Source organism: Emys orbicularis, chromosome 4 (assembly GCF_028017835.1).
Source record: "Emys orbicularis isolate rEmyOrb1 chromosome 4, rEmyOrb1.hap1, whole genome shotgun sequence".
NCBI lineage: Eukaryota > Metazoa > Chordata > Testudines > Emydidae > Emys > Emys orbicularis.
Window position 1 is genome coordinate 142,785,955 of NC_088686.1, and position 24,714 is coordinate 142,810,668.

The 24,714-nt window shown below is 43.4% G+C and overlaps 1 protein-coding gene across 1 annotated transcript; it reads right to left on the reverse strand.

Moving 5' to 3' along the window:
- Positions 1–4,896: 4,896 nt before the first annotated feature.
- Positions 4,897–23,134, reverse strand: RBBP5 (RB binding protein 5, histone lysine methyltransferase complex subunit). Its single transcript, XM_065403567.1, has 14 exons — positions 23,093–23,134; positions 20,484–20,509; positions 19,425–19,597; positions 18,484–18,624; positions 17,692–17,854; positions 16,990–17,099; positions 15,779–15,898; positions 15,189–15,342; positions 15,002–15,073; positions 14,255–14,372; positions 12,589–12,658; positions 10,387–10,616; positions 9,393–9,470; positions 4,897–4,959 (listed from the first exon to the last, which is right to left on the reverse strand). The coding sequence occupies exons 1-14, from the start codon at positions 23,109–23,111 to the stop codon at positions 4,931–4,933; spliced, it is 1,503 nt and encodes a 500-aa protein (XP_065259639.1). The 5' UTR covers positions 23,112–23,134; the 3' UTR covers positions 4,897–4,930.
- Positions 23,135–24,714: the final 1,580 nt, after the last annotated feature.

Below are 24,714 nucleotides of genomic sequence, written 5' to 3' on the forward strand. Positions count from 1 at the left end.
CTCTGCATAGTCAATTTTATAAGCCACTTCTAAGCCACTGGCAGTTAGTAGTCCAACAAGTGCAAGTCATTCTTCATAAGTGTTCATCCTACGTATTACTGAAATTCCAGCAGCAGCATCTTCGTGAACTAATTCCCCACATACATGAAATCCTCCAAGAACAAGGACTTGAAGTGAAACGCTGCTAAAGAAAATGCAACTTATTAATAGGTTAGTCCTTGTTCATCACGTGGGTTCCTATTTCTATAACAGACGTTTCACAGCTCATTTTAAACTACTCAACTCCAACAACAGGAAACCCCCTTTGATACAAAATATTTTAAATTAAACTCTCAGGGAACAGGAAGGAGAACCAAAAAAAATGATTTTAAAACAACTTCTGGAGCAAAGAGAAGTTATTCCAGTTGAATTTCTCCAACCCCAAACTATAAAACACAATCCATAATAAAATCTTGAAACCCCAATACAATGCCAACAAAACAATAGGAAAATTGTACTTACTATGTACGTGAGGAGTACTGTCTTACATATTTGTACCCTGAAATTTAAAGCATTCCCCAAATCTCCAAGATCACGAAGATAAGCTTTTGACTTCATTGCCATCAGAACATCATCAAGAGTTAAAAGGCAAACTGGTAAATATTTTAATATAACCACTTATATGCTTAACTATTTTCCTTTCAAATAGGACAGCAGACATTTTGTATATGCAGGGAGGTGACCTGGTTCTTCACTTCCCTCCATGGCTCAATTAAGTCTCTAAAGTTTCCATAACACATGCTACTGTGAAACAATTATGATGTCATAAGCTAGCCTTCCACGAGGCAGGATGATGGCACAAAGAACGTCGCACACATCCAGGCAAGCATCTTAAATGGATTATTTGATGAAGAAAGCTCCAAAAAGGCCACAGCACCTTAAAATACTGAAGTTAGTAAAGCCAGGCTGCCCCATTTGAGCTGACAGTATCAGTGTTAGTGCATAAGGCTGGGAGTCAGGAGCCCAAGGTTAAATTCACCACTAACAGAGGTGGCTGCAACTGCACTGATTTCAGATACCACTTATATTAGCTGTGAATTTGACACCCAGGATCTATTCTGGACTCAGTTACTGGCTCACTGAGTGACCGTTGGAGAGTCACAACCTTCACATTCCAATTGATACATTAGCAAAATGGGCACTGCCACTTACGATACACGGGTGTTGGTGCAGGCAGAGAAGAGAATGGTTCCAAAGCAATGGTTCACAGAGTTGTGAAAGTCTTCGAAGACAGGTGCAATAAAGTGCCAAGTATCGTGTGTCATGAGAAGTAAACATGGTATTTATTTTTGATGGAGCAATACAGTATTGTGACAATAGTCCAGTAAACAAAAGTAATCCCTGAGCAGCAAACTGAGTATTGGATAGTACTAAAGATCAGATTGCAGGAACACGGACTTTTTCCTTAAAAATGAACAGCACTAAAATAACTGCACCTCTCTTCCCACCATCACCTTAGATTATTAAAGCTGAAAGAATTTTTAAAATCCAGTTTACTGTTCTCTATTTATGCTGTTCACTTTCTCCATCTCTACATTCTCCCAATATTTATACTAAGCTCAGCATAGCATCAGAGTACTGGAACATAAATTCAATTAAGTCAATTTCTCTTTTCCTTACGGTCAGTTTCACTTTCAGGTTCTCTGTCCAGGAACTTTTGTGTTGCACACAAATGCAAACTTGTAATTAAGACCATCTGCTTGCACTGTTTTTTTGTTTGTTTATTAGAATATGGAAATATTTTTATTAGACTAAGAATTTGTTTTTGTTAAAGTTTATTCAAGCAAATTCTTGCTGCAAAATAAATAAATAATCCCAAGACTGTAAACTCTTTGAAGCAGAGACGGTTGTTTTCTAAGTTTCTACGGCACCTAGCACAATGAGGTCATGATCCATGGCTAGGACCTCCAGGGACTATCACAATTACCACAATACACAAATAATAATAATAGAATGAAAGGAACACAGAGACTTACCCACAAGTTTAAGAAATAAAACATACCTCTTTATTTACAAACACAGAAGCTAACATCACTGCTCTGTTGTATAACTGGCCATTATCTGACACATTTTGTACAAAAACTACAGAGATATCAAAATAATGAATTAAAAAGACAGAGGAAAATAAACCAAGGACATACACTGTACAATTGGAGAAGCATTCAACACTGAAGGCTGGAGTCCATGACAATTCATATGCCTTAAGACAATCTTCAGAGCCATCACCTGGGCAGCGTTAGGGCTTGTGATGGATTCAGACACACCATAAGAGTTTAAGGTATGAAATGAGCTGTCCAGAGAGTTCAAAGGGCAAAGAAAGCTTATTAGAGTATATGTGAGGGTGGAATCAAAAATAGTTTCATTAAATGAAGCAAGCCACTGAACTGCAAGTTAAGAAAGCTGGTGGTTTTGTTCCTATGAACTATTTATTTAGAGTGTTCCTTCACCTTCCATTGTTTATTTCCAATGCTGCTGCTGGCTGCTTTGCTTAAATTAGACCTAACATAGGTACCTGCCTGACTCACCTCTTGGGCTTCTGGTACAAGTGGATATTTTTGTATGAAGGATGTTTGGAAGTTAAAAGAAGCAGTGAAAACAGGTTGAATTTACTAAGCCAAGGAAATAAATGAAAGTAGCTGAAGAGCAAGTGTAACACACCCTGGGCAATGAGGGGCACTAAGACTGAAAGCTCTATTTTAATTTGTTGCATAAAAAGTCCAATAACACGCTAGTGTCACCTGGAAAGTAGGCAGGGATGGAGAAAGAGAATCTCTACAATGTCCCATCTGCTAAGTCTCAAGCAGAACAGACTTTCTTCAGCTCAAGGACTGAATAAGGATCACCTTAAATTCAGATGTGTGTAGCCCACATAATCCTGAGAATATAAGGAGGTTATTGGGGGAGATGGTACTGTTAAACGTCAGTTTTTTTCATGACTTCTGTGTGTATCTGTCACCTGTGGTTTGTCATCTACAACTGAAATGGAAAGAATGAGCAGCCACACAACTTATGGGTTGCAATTCAGAAGGTAGCATCATTTGAATACACCTGCCAATTTTTGTCATTCTAGGTGATATCACCATGAAAGATGACATCCCATAATGCTGTCTCAGGTTTAAAAAGTATTAAACAAGTAAGCACTTATGAAAAATATTACACAAACCCTGTACAAATTAAAGTAACAACTGATCTCCTAGACTGCACGCAGAAACTAGCCCCAAAGCCCTTTTTTGCAAGACTGTGTGTGGAAGCAAGTCCAACAGTCCATTTTTGCTACTCAAGCTAAGCTAGTGATGTTATTTATGTAGGGTCCTTTCTTACACAGTCCGGAGCACTTCCTGAAAAGTATTAGGAGCCTTCAACTCCACTGAGTTCAATGAGAGTTGAGGGTACTCAGGATACTGAAGAACCAGGAGTATAATTTGCAAGACATCCGCTGCCTAATTTCCTATCTCTACTAGTTTGCAAGAAGTTCTCTCCTGACCATCACTGTGGCACACTCCAAATGGTGGCTTGAGCCTGACCTCAACAATGCCCAGTGTACATGTTCTATAACTGAGCTATTCTGTGTACATATCAATCAATGTCACTTAATCAGCAGGGACAGTTGTTAAGGAACAATGCTGACTGACTTTAGAGACGTTCCCATCTAGTTCTCCTTGCACAGAAGAACAGTGGCAGCATTATACAGGTCACTGGGGGACAAGGGAATTAAAGCATACATGGGAAGAAAAAAGAAGGTTGAGATTTTGAAAGCACACACAAACCTTCATCTTTCCCCTCTCCTTTTTTCACCGGGGAAAAAAAATCTGACCACTTTAAAACAATATATAAGGATCCTTGGCTCTTAAACCTGTGTTACTGTTTCATGATTGGCTTTTCTTGGCTCTTATTCAAGGTCTTTGATATTTAACTGAAAAAAAGCTTGAGTATTTATACTACAGATTCTTTTGAGATAAAGATTGGGTTCTCTTTCTTCTCCACTTGCAAGAACAGGTCAGCAAAAGAGGGAGCCAGCTGCCTACACGATGGCACCCAATATGACAATATAAAAAGAACCAACACTGCAGGCAAAGAGATAAAGTAGCAAAATGCAACCTTTTATACCTCAGCCTAAAGGCAACAAAGTCAAATTCGTGGGTCTTTTATCTAGACTTATTCTATCTTCTCCCTCCCCAATTCCACCAACAAACAGTGTCATGAAGCTGGCATCTTTCACCTCCACAAACCACTACATAAAGTGCCCATTCTTTGCAGACTTCAGAGATTATCTCAGCTTCTAATCCGAAATCCTTGCCTGATGGCGTGGCATCAGACCTTGCACACAACCAGCAGTGGTGGTACAAAAGGAGTGTGTGTATGAAGATATTAACAGATTTTCTTTTAACTCACTGTAAAGTACTGTAGAAATGGCAGAGAAGAAAGAAACACACAACAATTCACTGAAATGAGAGTTAATGAAATGGAAGTTCTTAGGAATACACAGTCAGAGGATACATGGTCCTGGGAATAAAAATCTTGGCATGCTTCAGTTTCAGAACTAAAATCTTTGAAAGAAACAAACGGAAAATGATTTCTTAGCTTGAAGAAAGCAGGGTGCTTCACTTTAGCAAATGCTATAAGGAGACAGTCCACTCAGTTTCTTTGCAAATCTCCTGTCCTGAGAGTCAATATCTTACACTGTTTGTGGGAGAGAGGGTTGAGGAGAAGGAATGAAGGCCATTTTCTCTTCCATAATTCACTTCTTATAAAAGTCACTCCCTGCATCCATGAGCAATCAGGTTGCTGTATTAAGTTAAAGTCAGTCCATTATCTGACTGAGCACCTTGTCCATATTCCACATTATGGTGCCAACATAGGAAAGAACAGAGGAAGAGAAAGCAGAATGTCTTCATAACAGTTCTGAGATTGCACCACCTGCTAAAGAGATCAAAGACAGGTGAAAAATATTTCATCATCAGGGAATCCAAACAACTGGAGGTCATCAAATATGCTAACATTGCCAGAAGAGCAGGCTAAAACAGATATTTTCAATATAGCGCGACACTTTTCAGAAGCATGACAGACACTGGTTTGGTGATTATACCACCACTTAAGTTGTCTGCGCACAGAATCCTAAACACATGCAGAAATACCAGATACGGACTAGAGGAACTCTGATCTCATTTTGCAGGAACTTAAGCAAACTTACCTGGTTTAAGTTTCGGACTTTAATCCCCAAAATCAGATCAAAACACAACCGAACTCAAACACAAGTTCCACTTGGTTTTGGATTTGAACAGTTTTCTTTGCACAGTTTCAATCTTAAATTATAAAATGGCCCAGGCAATTGAGCTTGTTTATACTGGGACTCATTTTCAATGGAAGAAAATGCATTTACCATCAGACTGGGCAGCACAATGGCAGCGCTTCATCTGTACTGGGCTCAGCAACCCAGGCACCTGACTTGCAGAGATTGCTGCACTGCCAGGATGCATTCAAACAGCTTCCGGAGGAAGTATGCATATTGCACTGCTGTTTTAGCAATTGACTGACTAATTCACAAAGCAGCCCTGAAAGAAATTAGTGACTTTAAGCAGGAGGTATGATAAAAAAAAATCAGTCTTCGCTAGCGAAGTGTCTGCTTCTGCATGGTGGGTCAGACCATAAGCAGGCAAGATTCCTAAAGCAGAGAGGAAGCCGGCTGAGTTTGAAGGTGACTATCCACAAGTGGCATACACTAATGCCCTCAAGAAAAGATTGGTTGCCTAACGAAGCATGCATGAATACAGGGCGGACAAGGGAAAGGAGAGAAGGTAGGCCTGAACATTTCTGTTTGAGATAACAGGGCTCTAGGAGTTGAAAGAGTGTATGCTCCTCCGGGCAGGGCATCTCTGGCTACTCCATCAACTTGATTCACCAGTATGTTCTCCTCATATTGACCTCAATCCTACACTGAGATACACTAACATGGATCTATGAGGAGTCCCATTAAGTCCATATGACTCCACGGGGGTGTGCACTAATGCAGTGTCTCTCAACCTTTTTGATATCAGGGACCAGCTTGCTGCCTTCCTAAACTGTGTCAGGGAGATCTCAGGGACCGGCGCCGGTCCACAGAACAATTGTTGAGAAACACTGCACTAATAGATCTTAATAGAAAATAAGTACTGTGTAAAAATAATACTAATTAACTGCTTAATGCCCAAGCAAGCTCAAGAACATCTGAATTAGCACTAAATGAAAAAAATAAAATCCTTACTGATAGCACAAAGTAAAAAAAAACAAATAAAAGGCTCCACTGCCCATTAACATCCACTAAGATTGCTAAAGCTAGTGGGGGAATGGCTAAAAATTATTTTTTTAAATCCACTACTCTTTAGGAAAGAGAAGCCCCCATTTTTCAGGCTCTCTAAAAAGCGTGAGGCCTCCACTGGCCCTGTAGCCACCGTTTCACACAAGCCATACAGGTGCGCACATCTCAACATCAACAATAACAATGGGTGAAATTCTATAGCCGGGGTGCTACAGGCTGTCAGACTATACCGTAATGGTTCCATCTAGCTTTGATAGCCAGGAGTTTATAATGATGTGCAAGAACAAGGAAGAAGGAGCCTATTTTAACTTTTACTGCATTCAAAACACATACGGGGAAATTTCTTTTAAAGGGAATTATAGAGGAGATGGAAGTAATACTGATGGCAAGCTGCAAAGGAAATGTAGGCTGTGACCTGCCTACAAAAAATGTCTCAGGCAAGTCAAACAAACATATTCATAAAACTACACCTGTATGACTGCACAAACATAGTATCTGGAAAAGACCTGCTAACAATGATAATGCCATTTGCCTAGGAACAGGTAGACTACATTGCCACATAAGCTCAAAGGTCAGACACCTTGTACATTTATTAAAAGCACTGAACAACTTCTGTGGTTTTTTCCCTTTTTTTTTCTCTTTGTTTGCAAATAGTGGTGAACGGTGAACCGTGTACAATGCTTTTCCATTTATATCTGCCTGAACACAGTTATGTTAATTAGCAGTGTGGTAAAAGAAAAAAAATGTACAGTATTCTGCACACACTCATTCTTATATTTGTTTGGTTTTAAAACTGGTTCTGTCCCTCCAGCATGACATGATGGTGCAGTCAGGATGTGCAATGGACGCCTGCCTGGATAATTTAGAATCCTCAGAAACCAGATACTCTTTAACACTATATTTTTGCTTTAAAAGCAAGTATATGGTGCTTAATTACTTGGACAATCAAGGATAATTTTAGAGACGTTAAAGTGCCAAAATTAGGACGACATTTGAAGCCATTCAACATCATCATCATCAGGAGTAATTTTTGCATAGTGTCACGTTTGTTTTTGGCTAACAACTTCAGTTTAATTTCAAGCATTTTGGAGGGTGCAGAACATCAAGAGATTAAATACCAGTCAAGCTGCACACCCAATGGACAGATTTTGCCCTGGAAGGTAGACAAATTTCTGATATCATATCCCCTCATATGCCAAGAACAAGCACTTATTGATACCAATACAAGCAACATAACAGGAGCAGAGCAGGAAGGACAATGAGCAAGGTGGGTAACATAGGACCAGCAGTGTGGGGAGGAAGGGGAGGGGGGGGGAAATCAAATCTGGACAGCCTAAAATCCATAGCAGCAGCTGCTGAGCTCAAGGATATGCAAAATTTTGTGTATGAATCAATCATGCCTTTGGGTCTCCGTGCATCACTCTTAACTTATTTCAACACATCTAGAAAATGGGGCACAACACAGCAAACCACAATTCATATTTTGCTTTTCTGTACCTAGCTGAGCCTTTCCAAATATGCAGGTAGAAGAGCAGCTTCCCAATCTGCTACCGCAGCATGTGTGAAACGCGGACCTTTGTTTTCAGTCAATTTCAGCTGAAAAGGGCATTGTCAAGTAGCTAAACCCCCATATTTAGGTAAGCCAAATACAACCTAATGTTAGTGCACAAGAACCAGAAAGTGACCAAAAAATGTAGAGTCAGCAAATCCTGCTCTCACTTACAGCAATACAACTCCCACTGAATTCAATGACATTCCAACACAGGCATGAGAACAAAATTAATTTTCTCTTGACAGTGTCCTTTTTAAAATATCCTTTAAAAAAAATAAAGGATGAAGTAGAGCTCATCTTCCCCTGCCAGATCAGAGTGCTGTACATCTGCTAAAAGGAGGATCATAACATTTCTTTATAGGAAATTAAGCTTTTACCTAATGGAAAGTGGCAGGAATATATTTTGGCAGAAGCCATTTAAACACAGACACAGTACTCTGATACAGTAAGGAAAACACGAGTTTTGGTTGCTACTCATTCAGAAGAGGCCCAGAGGTGGAGCAAATAAAAGATTTCATAAGCAAAGTTACTGGAAAATACTTTTATCCTCAACAAAAAAATTATTTTTGTGGAAATCCACTGAATATTTATAAATTCCTTCATGGTAAATGGTTAGTTCCTTGCAGAATCTGTGTGTGTACACTGAATGGGGAGGCTTGTATGGTGAGCAGTATTACATGAAAGCTAACTACTTAATTAAGAACCAGAGATAATCCCTAAAATGTACAATATACCAAAACAAGGAACAGGAAAATCAAGTCAGCAAGAAGCTTCTAAAATGCAGCAATAGTCTTTGCACTGCTAAGTATCTGCAACCAAGGGAAAGCAGCCACTGCTTGCAGCAATGCTATTATGGAACAGTTTTCCCCCCCTCTCTCAATTTTGCTTATGCAAATTTTAGGTTCTTTGGCATATCGACCTCTACTGATGATGGCATGGAGCAATCAATACCTTACACCTCAAAATCCTCCACCACTTACATTCTTTCCTAACACATATTTCAAGAAACAACTTCCCTGACTGGCAAACTGAAGCCTATTATGAATGTAAGAGCTGTCACGCACTACGTTAAAGAATCAAACCACCACCACCTTTTTTGCTGTTGACATAACATTGAATTAATATTATATTGGAAAATCCTGTATGTTCTTTAGTTGCAGTATATGCAACAGGGTGTGTGTTTTCATTTTGTACATTGTTTTGGTTTTGTGATCAATATAAAGTTATTTACACTTTAAGAAAGGAAAATTTTGTCTATCCTTGACAGCAGCTAAACACTTAGTGAGCAAATGCCATTTGGGAAGATAAAGTGGTAAGACTATATCAAGTCAGGGTCTGTACAAAGCAAGGCCACCAAGCAAGCCAACGACGCTCACGCTGGGTCCTTACCTGTCAAAGGCTGTCCCAGCTCCGCCTGCACTTTACCCTTCGCTGCTCCTTCCAGAGGTAAAGCACCTCTGTCCCCTTTGTAGAGTTTCGGTTTAAATGGAGAATCTTTCTCTTTACCTTTTGATCCTTTAGGCCTGCCTGCTTGCTTCTTCTTGGATTTACCATCTCCCTTCACACCCAGCAGCGGATGGACTTCTGCAAAGAGACAGATACACCTGAAATACTCGCACATGCATTATAACCATTGGAGTGGCAAATTGAAGTCACCTGACCCACCACTCCCCTTACATCTCTGATGTCAGAGGATGGGATTTATAAGAAGAAAAACACTTTCTTTAAAATCTGTAAAAGATGGATCAGTGTAGTCATTTCAAGAAATAAGACCAACACCCCAATCACTTTGGCTGTATGAAATCAGAGGAGTGAGGGCAAACAGGGACTAGGATTATGGTAATGATTACTGCAGCCACCGTTGGCCTAAGTGTCACCGTCTCCAACAGCTAAATCAATGCTGCTGGAGAGAACGCTTTCCCACAGGATGAAGGCCAGCTTTTTATCAAGGAGACAAATTCAGTTTTAGCAGAAGTTGGCCCTCTGAGGCAAAATACAGTGGCACAAACACAGAAGAAATGTATTTTGCTATTCCTGGTCCGATTTATGAACGCTAATATACTTGGGCTTCGCCACCTTTACCTACCGCCATATAATGCTGCATTTCTGTTGGTGTAGGCCTAGACTCTAATTCTATTTCAATGTGGGAGCTAGGAGAGATAGACGTGACTTATTTAATGGCAAAGCTCTTCCAATTTATCTTACTATGGCTAAATGAGCAGATTAATGAATGAAGTACAAAGAGCACTAAAAATCATTGTTTTAGAATGACTTCACTCGTTCCTAAAAGAATATGAGTTATAACAGAACTTGGTTCACAGTGATGGCCAAAGACAACTACTATCAAAAGCAACATAAAGGTTTTTGGACTATTAGCACGATTAGAGATTGATTTTGTAACACCTGGTCTTGAAACTGGTGGGAGCTGGGAATGCTGCAGAGATGAAACACCCATCTTCAAAGCAGAATGGGCACTAAAATGAAGGCAACTTTCACTCACCATCATTAGGCACTCCTTGCAGTTCAATGTTGGTCATTTTGGGTTTCTTCTTTGGTGGCTGAGGTCCATCAGATGACGACTGCCTCTTCTTCTCGGAGCCTATTCCCTCATCAGTTAGGGAGGTCTGGACAGCATCAGGTGGGGGTCCATAAGGGTTTTCTTCTGGGTCTTCCACTTCAGGAGCAATAGGTAAATACAGCAATGCCTTGGAGTCCTCCAGTTCTTCATCGCTGTAAAGGAGAAAATATTTTAGTTTTAAACCATGCACATTTAATATACTTTTCTCTAGGTCCCTAAAGTAAGATGGTCTCTGCAGGAAGCAGCCACACACAGACACTACACAGTTACCAGAGAATAAAAATCTGTATTGCCAACTGTCACGGAGTGTGGGGGGACACAAGGCCCTGCACCCCCAGCTTCCTGCGATTCACTATGACTCTCAGCCAGCCAGTAAAGCAGAAGGTTTATTTAGACGACAGGAATACAGTCCAAGACAGGTCTTGCAGGCACAGACAACAGGACCCCTCCTCAGTTAGGTCCATCTTGGGGTCCCAGGTAGGGTTACCATATGTCCTCTTTTTCCCGGACATGTCCGGCTTTTCGGCACTCAAACCCCCGTCCGGGGGGAATTACCAAAAAGCCGAACATGTCCGGGAAAATGGCGGCTCTGCTCCTCCCGAGTCTTCGGCTCTGTTTAAGAGCCGAGCTGCCCGAGCGCTATGGGCTTCAGGCAGCCCCCTTGCCTCCGGACCCCAGCCGCCGGCCGGGCACTTCCCCTCCCGGGCTCCGGCGGCGCAGGGTCCGGAGGCACAGGGGCTGCCCGACGCCGGTAGCGCTGGGGCAGCTCGGCTCTTAAACAGAGCCGAAGAGTCAGGGGAGGAGCAGAGCCTCCAGCCGCGGCGGCTCTGCTCCTCCCCGACTCTTCGGCTCTGTTTAAGAGCCGAGCGCTACGGGCTTTGGGCAGCCCCCATACCTCCGGACCCTGCGCCGCCGGAGCCCGGGCGGGGAAGTGCCCGGCTGGGGGCACAGGGTCCGGAGGCAAGGGGGCTGCCCGAAGCCCAAGCGCTACCGGCTTCACGGTTTGCCGGGCAGCCTCCAGACCCTGCGCCCCCGGCTGGGCGCTTCCCCTCCCGGGCTCCAGCTGCGCAAGCGCCGGCCAGGGGCGCAGGGTCTGGGGGCTGCCCGGCAAACCGTGAAGCCGGTAGCGCTCGGGCAGCCCTTTCCCCGTGGCTGGGAGTGGGAGGGAGGAGGGGGCGGAGTTAGGGCGGGGAAGGGGCGGAGTTGGGGTGAGGCTGGGGGTGGGGAAATGGGCGGGGCCAGGGCCCGTGGAGGGTCCTCTTTTTTATTTAATAGATATGGTAACCCTAGTCCCAGGGTACCACAGCCCCCTTGGGAGGTCAGAGCCCCGTCTGCCTCCCAGCCATGTCACCAGCCAGCTCTGAACGCTCTCCCTAGCCTTTGTTCAGTTTCCCGGGCAAAGGTGTCACCTGCCTCTAACCCCTTCCTGGGTTCTCATGTTACATGCTCAGGTATTCTCCCTCGGCCAGTCTCCCATCCCCCAATGCAGACCATCCTAGCCACACTCCCCTGTGAGCATTCAAAGACCACAGTAAGAACAGTCCCAGTTCGTCACACCAACAACAAAGAAGATTGAGAAGGGAAGGCGAAGCATTGTGGAGGCAAGGCATTTAACCCCTAGGAGGCACAGTGCTCCTCACGATACACGAAGCCGTGCTAATGGATTTCCATAGGTCTTCCTGGACCGGAATTACATTGGCTATGATGTGAGATTTGAAGATTAGGCAAATTAAGAAGGTAGAAATAGAAGCATCTTTAGAAGTTTGTCAGGGATATAGGGGGAAACAACAGGGGAAAGCAAAGGGATAGGACTATAATCTTATTGTTTCTCAAGGCCAACTAAAGATTGAGCTTTAGCATGAAGTGCTAGGGTTTTATACCTTGCTAGTGCAGCATGTAAGACTGCAGAATACAATCATTTTGTACACTCAGATATAGTCTGGTCTCAGTAAATTATTCTCTAGACATGTAACTCCTCTCAGCACTATTGGGAACACATGCAAAATCCCAACACATGGAAATAAGAACACAGACATGTGTTCTATATATAGAATGAGTGCAATTTATATATTACACAGAGAATCTTGGGCACATATTTGGGTTTCCAGTTTTCTAAAAAATTACCTGCTACAGAAGGCAGCAATAGGATCTACACTGGTTACATCCACTTCCTCATCCTCTGCAGCATCAGCACCTGAAAAAACAAAGAAATTGAGCAATATAGCCTGAAAGGGAAAACAGAGACATCTCCTTAGGAAGCTTTAGCTGATGCCTGAATCTCTAGCATGCAAGATCTCGAATCACAAAAAAGTTAGGCAGAAAGGTCTAGAGCATTTCTCTTGAATATATCTGAATCAGATTTTTCACCTCTTCCCTAAGTGTCTGGGTAATCCAGCAGCAACAATGTTTTAAAATACCACCTCTATCTTGTTAATCTGATTGAAGTTGGAATCTAAAAACCATGTAAGCAGACATGTTCAGGTGTCTAGCATGCTTTCTGTAATGGTTGCAAAGGGTTAGGCCTTATCTACACCAGCAGCCAAACCGTTTTTTTCTGAGGGAGAAAATGTGGGAAGCCCATTGCAAGTGGCAGAGCATTTCCTAGTGTAGGTGGATCTTAAATTACAAGGTAGTATGTCAAAAAATACATTTGGTTCTATTTAGTCATAAACCACATCTTACAAGGAGTGCTAAAAATACAGGTTTATATGAGTAAATAATTCAAGTTTTTACTATTTCCTATATCAAGTTTTAAAATGGACTTAAAATTATTTTACAGATTGCAGGTGATTAAACAGGTGTTTTTTTAATATATATCTATAAGAATAACTTAACTACCATTAAATGCCTTTTGCTGCCATTTAAATAACTTTTTTAAATCATAACAAATTTGATTCCATTCTCAATTCCAACAAACCCACATTATCCAGTTCTGGGCGCCACATTTCAGGAAAGATGTGGACAAATTGGAGAATATCCAGAGAAGAGCAACAAACATGATTAAAGGGCTAGAATACATAACCTATAAGAGAAGATTAAAAAATTGGGTTTCTTTAGTTTGGAGACTAGAAGACTGAGGGGGGACATAACAGTTTTCAAGTACATAAAAGGTTACAAGAAGGAGAAAGAAAAATTGTTGTTCTTAACCTCTGAGGATAGGACAAGAAGCAATGGGCTTAAATTGCAGCAGGGGCGGTTTAGGTTGGACATTAGGAAAAAATTCCTGTCAGGGTAGTTAAGCACTGGAATAAATTTCCTATGGAGGCTGTAGAATCTCCAGCATTGAAGATTTTTAAGGGTAGGTTAGATAAACATCCTACCTCCTTTTGTTGGTTTCAATCTTTCACTCGGGTGTTTTTTTGTTTTTGTTTTTTTTGGCACCACCAAGTGGCGAAGTTATGTTGCTGCTGCTTGAAATTCAACATTTCCTCTCCCACTAATAATAGTGATCCCCTTCAAGAGGCTTACTGCATGTTTGCTTACTGCTTATATCTTGTTTGTGCATAGGTATTTCACTTTGTATGGCTTATGAATCATAGGCGCTGAAGTCATTTTTTATATGAAGTGTTGGATGTCAAATATATGGAAACAAAAGCATAAGTGAAGCGTGTTGCTTTGCCTATGACCAATAATCCTAGCTTGTTTTATCATCTATCATCTCGCTACCACTGCTTTTAATCACATATCTTTAATTTCTATTTTACTATTTATCCAGACATAAGAATTATTTAATAAACATTGGCACTTACAGCCATGTCTCTGTTACAAGCATACTCGCATTACATGTTACCTGTCTGCTCTGGCTCACTCTTATCTTCATCCTCAATGTCAAACTCTGACTCCCTCTCTTCATACTCTACGTTTTCATCCAACTCTTTAAAGTCAGGGGCAAAGGCACTCCAGTTTTCCTAAACCGCAAATTCAAAGAGAACTTTACCTTGTGCAAACAAGCAGCAGCTGCAATGAGACAGCTGTGTAATTGTACTCTGGCTCTGCCCCCAAATCCTCCAAACCATGTGCACTGCCACAAGACCAGCCCCTCTGAGTTTCATAGTCACATGGCAGACTAAACACTGGAAAAGTGAGTTTCCTTGGTCATTTTAATTTCCTTCATCCCTTGAAATCTCATAGTATCTTTGCACATTGATAAGGACTCCCATAACCAGAAGGATGAATGCTATATTTCATCATTTTTGTTTGTGATTATGTTCTCAGATCTGTTATCTGCAAATAATAAATTGAGAAGGACACTGCTCCCGTTATGTGAGAATTCAGGCTCTGCAATAAAGCCCAGATTCAGCAAGGTGCTTAAGTACAGGCTTAACTTTAAGAAAATGAATAATCCCTTAATGTTCACTGCTGTGCTTAAAGTTAAGCACACTCTTAAGGATTTTGCTCACTCAAGACCTAATTCAGTAACATATTGGAAAGAAAAATTCTGTGGAGCATCACCTGCCGGAATACTCAAAATACAACTTGCCCAGAGAGAATTAACTGGCTACTATTCCCTATGGAAATTAATCTGTAAAACACCTACCACTTGATTCTGAGCCCATATTGACACAACACCACTGGAAATGGAAGCGATGATTGGTCGGACAGGATGCCACTGGAATTATTCAGATGGTAAAAGGGGAGAAAGAAAAAGTTTATTTTTAAATGGATTAAGGAAGTTTGATTGTTAGAATTATAACTGACAGAAAAATTATGGGAGACACACTCACTGCTACATCTAACAACAGCTCCCCTCTGGTTCCATGGAGGATTTTCACTAGGTTTCCAATGCTCTTCTCCCAGATGTACAGAGCATGCTGCCGTGCTGATCCTGCCACTATGTACTCCCCATCCCCAGAGAAACAGCACTTCTTCCATGGTGTCCTGCATGCAAGGGAATTAAAAACATAAGAACATAAGAATGGCCATACTGGGTCAGATGAAAGGTCCATTCAGCCAAGTATCCCATCTTCTGACAGTGGCCAATGCCAGGCGCTTCAGAGGGAATGAACAGAACAGGTAATCATCAAGTGATCCATTCATAAAACAAAGCAACTTGTTACATTACTGTACAATGTGGAGAAGACAGGATTCTAGCAAAGGTTTCACGGGAAAGTTATTAGGTTTTCTTGGGTGAGAGGGTCATTGAATTCTTTTATTCATTTGAAACCCGTGCCTTGTAGTGTGTTTAAAAGCCTTGTTACACCAAAGGCCACCCTGAATGAGATCCATTCTTTGTCTGAACACACCGAGCAGTGAATGCTACACTAAAGCACATAGCTTTCTCTCTCAAGCCACCAATCTCTCTGCTGCTTCCTACCTGTTTACTAAATCCTGAAGCTTCTGCATTGGCTCAGGCTCTCCATCTCGCCCACAGGTTAGTATTTCCCGACCATCATATACCCTGATTATTCGGTCAGCTGTGTTTATTAAAAAGCAGCTGTGGGAGGGAGAACGCAGTTAGAAGAGAGTTCATTACATCGAAACAAGGACTTTAAAAAAGTATGTTTTTTTTAAATCCTAAACTAACACGTAAAATACCATAATTTTTATTATACATTCAACATTAAAGGTCCGTATCTAGAAGAGGCGGAGCACTCACAACTCCCCCTTGAAGTCAATGAGAGTTGAAGGCACACATCACTTTGCAGGTTTGGGCCCCAGATAAACAAAACATTTCCTATAACATGTACCTACACTAACCAGAAAAAAAAATGTATGCCAGAGATGTATTAATCTCATCTCCTTCTATTTCTCCCACTTTTAATTCAAAAGTAAATTTATCCTTTAAAAGCTAGCCAGAACTGTGAAACCAACACCCTGTTCTGTCACATTTCCAGCTCTTCATATTTTCTATTTATATAACAGACAGTGTATAGCTGTTAAGATTGCCCCTGAATTTTGTAGTTGACACATCCCCCACAACAACTAATTTTGGAGCCATAGCAACAAGTATTCATGCTCTTTTACTCAGAATATTTTATCCAAAAGATCACAAATCCTAAAGCAGAATATCAGGGGGTAGCCGTGTTAGTCTGTAGCCACAAAAACAACAACGAGTCCGGTGGCACCTTAAAGACTAACAGATTTATTTGGGCATAAGCTTTCATGAGTAAAAAACCTCACTTCTTCAGATGCATGGAGTGAAAATAACAGATGTTATATAATGACACAATTATATAATTATATAATGCCTGCATCTGTAATTTTCACTCCATGCATCTGAAGAAGTGAGGTTTTTTACCCACAAAAGCTTATGCCCAAATAAATCTGTTAGTCTTTAAGATGCCACCGGACTCCTTGTTGTTTTCCTAAAGCAGAATGGAACCCTTCTAGTGTTATTCACAGCTGCACTTCAAGGGTTGATTGTTGCAGCAGAGGTAAACAAATCTCTAGAGGTGACAAGTAAGGAAACATATTTACTTTTAATGTCTGTCTCTATATGGATTAACATATGTTCTGTTCGTGTTTTTATAATCCATTCATCCATTTTAAAACTTTTCAATTCACCTCCAATTTTCTCCTACTCACCTTCCTTTCCGGGCAAATTCTATTGATTTAATAGCTGTGGTATTGCTGGTTCCAGTTGTTACTCTGAAGGAAGCAACCAGATCCTGAGTATCTGTTTTTAAGACCAAGATCTGAAGATTAAAGAAACAGAAAATAATCAGTATCTTCATTAACACTCACGTGAGGCTGTGTAATCTAGGTATAGTGCCGGGGACTAAGTCAGGATTCTTGGGTTCTAGTTCCTGTTTCTGCAACTAATTCTTGTGTCCTTGAGCAACAAGGAACTTGTCCACTCTATGCCTCATGCTGCCTCTCAGGAATATAGGGAGAATATCTACCTCACGGTGAGAGGCTTAAATCAGCAGGTATACGTTACTGAGTACCTCTGATAAGAATTATACATCTATAGCACTTTTTATCATGCAGTTTATGTGCACTAGAGGAAGAGAGACCCCTAAAAATCTTCTCCAAAACAGTAGCAATACAAGTAATACTTAGTGCTTAAATACCATTTTTTATCTATAGATCTCAAAGATAGAGTCAAAGTGCTTTACCAAGGAAGGTCAGCATCATTATAGTAGCAATGATTCAAGAAGCTCTCAGGGAACATGTCTCACAGACCAAAACAAAGGACTTCATCCCTAGAAGGGTCAGGCACCTGGACCAGGAATTGCATTCTTTTAACTATTTCACTCACTGAGCATCAGCACAGTGTGGTCTCACCTTCCCCTTGGCATTGCCTGTATAGATATATTCCCCTCGCCTGTCGAAAGAGGCCACCACATTCAGATCGGAGTCATCATCCACAGGTAGAACAACATGTTTTGAATCAGACAGCGTTAGCATCACTGGTGCAGATTTCATGGGACACACCAAAACCCTGTTTCTGCAGAGGAAAAAAGGAAGAGTTAGCAGTTTGTCTTTTTTTCCTAGAGTCTCCAATTTTCACATTTACAAGTATGGAAAAAGTTGAAGGAATCTGAGAAAAGCAGGGATGTATTGTAGCTGAATATGATACACGTTCTTTTGTTTCCTTGGCTTCTCTCTTGCATTCATGAGCAATAGATATTAAATGAAAAACCCTAATATCTTTGTTTTCTTGTCCTGACTTATTCTTGCAAACAATCGTAAAACAATATGATCTGGTGTTTATTTTTTCCTTTTTGTTTACATCTCTTTATGGATGTTTTCCCAAGTTTATACATCAAGTGTGTCAACTCAACAAGAAATTTGTAAATAAATTGTTAACACACATCCTTTTGTTTACCCTCTTCCACTTCCCAAAACTATTTTTCAGCAAGCTAGAGTCATTACAAAAACATTTTTATTTTGTTCGCATTGCTAACACATTAAAGGGAGAGCATCTGGTGGACTAGACACAACAGTCAGGTTTTTAGAAAAATCCTTTTATAAGATCTAATAAACATGTTTTCATGATTATACAACTATAGGGAAGAGAGCATTCATTCAGCTCATAAAAGCCTCCTAAAAAGGGATCTTTTCCATACAACTTACTGGTCTCGGGGGTGATACTGAACTTTCAAGATGGGTGAAGGGAACCGAAACCTCTGGTCACAGTCTCCAGACAGAACATCCCACTGTGATACGATGTTATCAGTTGAAGCACTCACCAATTTGTGACCATCTCGACTCCAGCTGCAAGAGAAGAGACACATATTAACCTTTCAGGAAAAAAAATACACAAAACCTATGCTCACAAAAAAAATAGTAGTTTAAATAGTCTATTAGAACTATGAGCCGCTATTATAAAACTGTCTGCTGGACAGCTCCATGTAGCTTTTATCTTTGTGTTTCCACAGACTGATTATGCATATCATTTCTTTAAAACTCACTTAGAGAATCAGATCCTATGAAGCACTGGCTTAGATCGTCATTTATTTGCTTTTGTATGTTGACTTCAGTGGGTCTTGAGAATGGCCAGCACTTCACAGTATCTGGCCCACAGCAAGCACAGATTTGACCAAATTCCATTCACAGCAAAGTAGAAATATTATGCTAATACATAGATTATAAACCTGAATAGAGTGAAACCTTGGAATGAAGTTGCTTTATGAAAAAGTATCCTCTAAAATTCTTTGTTTTTAAGTGCCAATTACCTCTCTTGACAGAAAGAGAGCTCTTTTAGATTAGAGTGCATTCTTGATGCAGTAGTCTTGACACATCAAATTTGAAAGGCATGCCATTCACAGCTATTGAGAAAAGAGGCAAAATAAGGCAAAGGAACCCGGAGAGGAAAGAGTGGCATCCAACATCAAAGGGGTGGAGAATCTCTGAACTTGAAAGAGAATCTTAGGAAATTCAGAAGGGAGGTAAGGAATGAGGCTTTAATTAACAGAGTACTATAATCCCTTAGGAGCCTGCCATAAACTCTGGTTTAGTACAGAAATTTCATAATACTTCAACTCACATTCAACCTCTATAAGATAACTTCTTACCATAAAGAACAGACAGGGTGGATATGGGCACTTATGATTTTGGCTATGCCTCTCGTCAAGAAGTCCCAGATGACAATGCGGCCATCGTTACAGCCCACTGCAAGCAGAGTGCCCCACCTGTTAAAGGTACACGTCAAAGCCATACTGATACAGTCCAGCGTCCCATCGGCCTCCTGGAAATAAACAATGGCAGAAGAGACTGTGAGAAGCCAAACTTCTGTTTTCAAGCTTTGTGCCCACTTTACTTTACCTACTTTTAAACCTTAAGTGCAAAATGTATGAGCTACCACCCGAGATTTCAATTGAACACCAAGAGCTAGATGATTGGATGATCAGTAGCCAGATCTTGAAGGAACACTCAACCAGGTTTAAGCCCAGTCATTAGGAGTGAAATTGCTTTTAAAAGGGCATTTTCTAAAGCTCACTAAGTACAGAAATATGTTCACAATTTATTTTGAAGGGGAAAAGGTAGCATATTTAAAATTCCACTTCTCCAAGCCAAATGGCAAACAAAAGAAAACAAACAGCCAGCAGAGGTGTAAGACAGTCAGAGACTACTTTTTATTTTTAATCCAAGTTCTATGCTAAGAGTGTACTTTTCGTGAGTTCTGGGAGCCATAAATTTTAACCTGATAGATTTCTAAGTTAAATAGCCTGATGCCAGATTTGAAGATAATATAGAAGTAACACGTTCAATTCATGAACGAACAGTTTTTTGATTCTCAAAGAAGACCGAAATACTCAATGTAGAGATTTATACTCACACAACCATCTCTTCCCTACTCCACTTGACTGTTTACAAACAAGACCTGCACATACAATGGTTCCATTAGCACAACTAACTTTGGGATGGATATAGTTGCAAGGCATGACGACTTTCCTATTTTAAAGCCTCAATTAAGCATAGCCCTGTAACAGCTGACTTATTTGTTTGGCTTTTGGTTTTTTAAAAACAACAATTAAATGATGCAGGACAGATTAAAAGTGAATATAAATAAAATCAAGTCAGTAATCCAACAAAAACTAAAGAAAGAGTGACCTCCCAAAAAAGAGACTTACCTCAGGATAGTTCTGTCCAAAGGACTCTGCAACAAAACAGAAACATCATGCTTGAATGAAATTCTATGAAAATCACATATTTCATATTGAACAACCCCACATTGTTTCCATTTAGACACAAGGCTGCTGTCATTATTCTAATAGATTAGGTTTATAATTACACTGATGGTCTGATCCTACAAGCATGCTCAGCTCCCAGTACAATCAATAAGAAATAAGGGCACTCTGCATACAGCAGGATCATGCCTTAAGCTAACACAGATAAATCATGCATATGTCATTGTGGGTCTTCAAGTTTTACCCCAGATGTAATGAGACTTACCCGACTATCGAGGCCTGTCCCAAATTTGCTGTCAGTTTTCAAATAAGATTCTTCCCCCTCCTCCTTCTCTCTGCCCCCAAGATTTCATAAACCTGCACAGACTCTGGCTACATGAATGAACTGCTGTGTTGGTGAAACTGGCCAAGAGCATGTTTGCACGAGAACCACCATCAGTCTGACACCTCATCCACCCCCATAAGTAGTCTGAGCCATTCTACACTGCAAAATTAGGATTCTCTGTTTTTTTAAATGTCAACCCAGCCTCTTGACCAGGTTTAAAGAGGAGAATCAAAAGCACTCTTGCCCCCAAACACTTGTCAAAACCCTCCAACATGCAGCTTCCTGCCTCCCCATCTCTTTGTAACAGGTGCCCCATGATTTTGCTTCAAAAAATCTGGTTTTCCTACCTGCAGACTCCAAATATGGGAATATTTCTCAGAATAATAAAACTGAAGTACTGAATTTGGGTTGGGGGGTGAGAAATTATTTCTGTCCAAAGAATGACAGCCCCACACTCTGGGGAGCAGTACAGCTACAAAGTTCAACCTGCTTAACACCCCTGCCAATGGGGAGGATGGGAACAGCCTGCAGGTTTGTGTACACAGGAGTGCTACCTACTCCTCCGGGTGAGACCCAAACCAGATGCTGTTTCTGCATGTTCCCAGGGCAAAGGGAAGGATGTAAAAGCGAGTGACAAACTGCAGCAGCACAACACAGGCCACACATGACGTTAACAAACCAGCCAGTGTCACCAAAGGGGACCAGACCTGAGTCCCCACTGTAAAGACCAGGCCCTCTGCTGAGACTGCTCCGCCCCAGGAACCTCGTGGGCCCTGGACTCCCCAGTACAAGGGGCTTTGCCCCCCTCCCCCAGCAGGGGCCCCTTCCTCCCTGCCAAGCCCATGCCAGCCCTTCCCTATCCCCAGCCCAGCACACCCCCTCACTGGCCCTTCCCTGCAGGAACCGCCCCCCCCGCCGCTCTGTCCCCAGCCCGCGCACCCCCTCGCTGGCCCTTCCCTGCAGGAACACCCCCCGTGCTCTGTCCCCAGCCCAGCGCACACCGTCACTGGCCCTTCCCTGCAGGAACCGCCCCCCCCCCGCTCTGTCCCCAGCCCAGCGCACCCCCTCACTGGCCCTTCCCTGCAGGAACCGCCCCCCCCCGCCGCTCTGTCCCCAGCCCGCGCACCCCCTCGCTGGCCCTTCCCTGCAGGAACACCCCCCGTGCTCTGTCCCCAGCCCAGCGCACACCGTCACTGGCCCTTCCCTGCAGGAACCCCCCCCCCCCCCCCCCGCTCTGTCCCCAACCCAGCGCACCCCCTCGCTGGCCCTTCCCTGCAAGAACCCCCCGCTCTGTCCCCAGCCCAGCGCACCCCCTCGCTGGCCCTTCCCTGCAGGAACCCCCCGCTCTATCCCCAGCCCAGCGCACCCCCTCGCTGGCCCTTCCCTGCAGGAATCCCCCGCTCTGTCCCCAGCCCAGCGCACCCCCTCGCTGGCCCTTCCCTGCAAGAACCCCCCGCTCTGTCCCCAGCCCAGCGCACCCCCTCGCTGGCCCTTCCCTGCAGGAACCCCCCGCTCTGTCCCCAGCCCAACGCACCCCCTCGCTGGCCCTTCCCTGCAGGAACCGCCCCCCCCCCCCCGCTCTGTCCCCAGCCCAACGCACCCCCTCGCTGGCCCTTCCCTGCAGGAACCGCCCCCCTCCCCCGCTCTGTCCCCAGCCCAACGCACCCCCTCGCTGGCCCTTCCCTGTAGGAACCCCCCGCTCTGTCCCCAGCCCAGCGCACCCCCTCGCTGGCCCTTCCCTGCAGGAACCCCCCGCTCTATCCCCAGCCCAGCGCACCCCCTCGCTGGCCTTTCCCTGCAGGAACCCCCCGCTCTGTCCCCAGCCCAGCGCACCCCCTCGCTGGCCCTTCCCTGCAAGAACCCCCCGCTCTGTCCCCAGCCCAGCGCACCCCCTCGCTGGCCTTTCCCTGCAGGAACCCCCCGCTCTGTCCCCAGCCCAGCGCACCCCCTCGCTGGCCCTTCCCTGCAGGAACCCCCCGCTCTGTCCCCAGCCCAGCGCACCCCCTCGCTGGCCCTTCCCTGCAGGAACACCCCGCTCTGTCCCCAGCTCTCCCAGGCCCTCGGGACTCCGCACACCCACTGGAGGACCCTCCCCCCTTCCAGAAGCGGGACCCGGCCCTGGGGACCCCACCGAGGATGCCCCGCCCTGCCGTCTCCGAAGCCGCCCCCTACGGGGGAGGGGAGCAGATGGGACTCCAGAGGGGGCAAAGCGCGAGCGCCCACTCACCGAGCAGCTCCAGGTTCATCTTGGCCGCTGTCTCGCTCCGTCCCCGCCGCTCACCGTCAAAGACCCCGGGGGCCTCCTCTCTGAATGGGGCTGCCCTACGCGCTGCCTGATAAACTGCCCCCGGCGCGCGAATCTCTTCGCGGCATCCCCCCCAGACCACTGCTTCTCCCCACGGCCGGCTCTGGAGCGCGGGGTGGAAGGGAAGCACAGCCCCGCAAGCCGGACCGCGGACTAGGGAGTCAGGCACCGCCGCGGCCACCCCGCAGTGGTGCCGGGGAAAAGGTTCCTATCTGGAGCAGACAGCCGAGAGTGAGGTTCCGGGTACACGAGGGAGAGATGGCAGGGGAGGGGCTCTGGCACAGCTCAGAGGAGGCGGGAGAGTGGTAGGAGCTCTATGCTAATTGGCTTCTTCTCTTCCCTGCTCGGACCGAGAGGTGGTGGGGGCAAGCTCTTTTCTCCGTTGGATCATATGAACTGGAATCATTAACTCTCTGAACATTAAATCTTACCAAATGTCTATACTTTACCCCATCAACCTTTTATCCCTAATCAGGGATATTGCAGATTATGTATTCCTTATGACACCCGATCTTAAACCAAATTTAGCACCCTCGATAGTCTGTATGTTATTCCCTGATCACCAGAAACTTCTATGCTTAAACTCTGTGCCGTTCACTTTTTTTTAATCATAAAATTTTTAAATCTCTGTGCAGGAGGAGAACAGAATCAAGGACAAATTCTGCTCTTGAATGCTGCTTGCACTCCTACAGCCACCCCATGGGGCTATTGCACAAACCAGAGCAGTGCCCAAATCAAAAGTCTGAGCGTTAGGGAGAGCTGCAGAGCTGGTGCTGTACAGTATTTTACGAGCCTGGAGAAGCTCTTGTTCCCTTTCTCGTAGTCGATTAACAATATCGCTCTACACTACACTATTTAAAAATTTTATTAAGATGATAAAAAAAATAGCTAACCCCACTCATTGGTAAAAGCAGCCTAGCACTGCACTACCCTGCCCTCTGCCCCTGCTTAACAAGGTCTGTAATGGAGCTTGTTAAAGAATCAGAGGGGAGGCCCTGTTAGTCTGTATCCACAGACTGTTAGTCTTTAAGGTGCCACTGGACTCCTCCTTTTTCTTGTTAGATAAAGTGACACTAACTTAACTCCAGCTTTGAAAGAGAAGCTGGACCTGTATGAAGCACAAGTCTAGAGACATTGATAAGCAGCTTCCATTCATACAGTAAAGTGGCTCTCACATCACTCCTCCGATAGGTTGCTATAGGATTCTGCACTAGAGGAGTCTGCTCTCCAGCAGACCAGTTGCTTAAAAAGAGGGAGAGTGCCATTTCTGAAGGGCAAGTTAAGAAACTTGACAAACTAGTAAAAGTAAGGGGCAAGATCTCCCACTCACTACGTGACAATACCTTACCCCACCCCCAAACACACATACAAAAAGAGAAACTAAGACGAGACAATGGTGCTAGTATCAAACACAGGCAGGAGGTACGTTTTACTAACTTACCTGTAAGATTAAAGACATTTATTGCCGGTTACCAAGTCAGTCATTTCATTCTGCTTGGGCTCTCACTTTATGCAAGGCTGATGATTAGATAGGGAGATAGAGA

Bases quoted from the DNA above. Each gene is read 5' to 3' on its own strand.
- RBBP5 (XM_065403567.1), bottom strand. The intron at 19,598-20,483 runs GTAAGTCTCTTT...GTTTATTTCCAG, and splicing joins TTGGACAGAACTATCCTGAG to GAGGCCGATGGGACGCTGGA. The intron at 10,617-12,588 runs GTAATTTTTTAG...TCTCCTTTACAG, and splicing joins ATTGCTGCCTTCTGTAGCAG to CGATGAAGAACTGGAGGACT.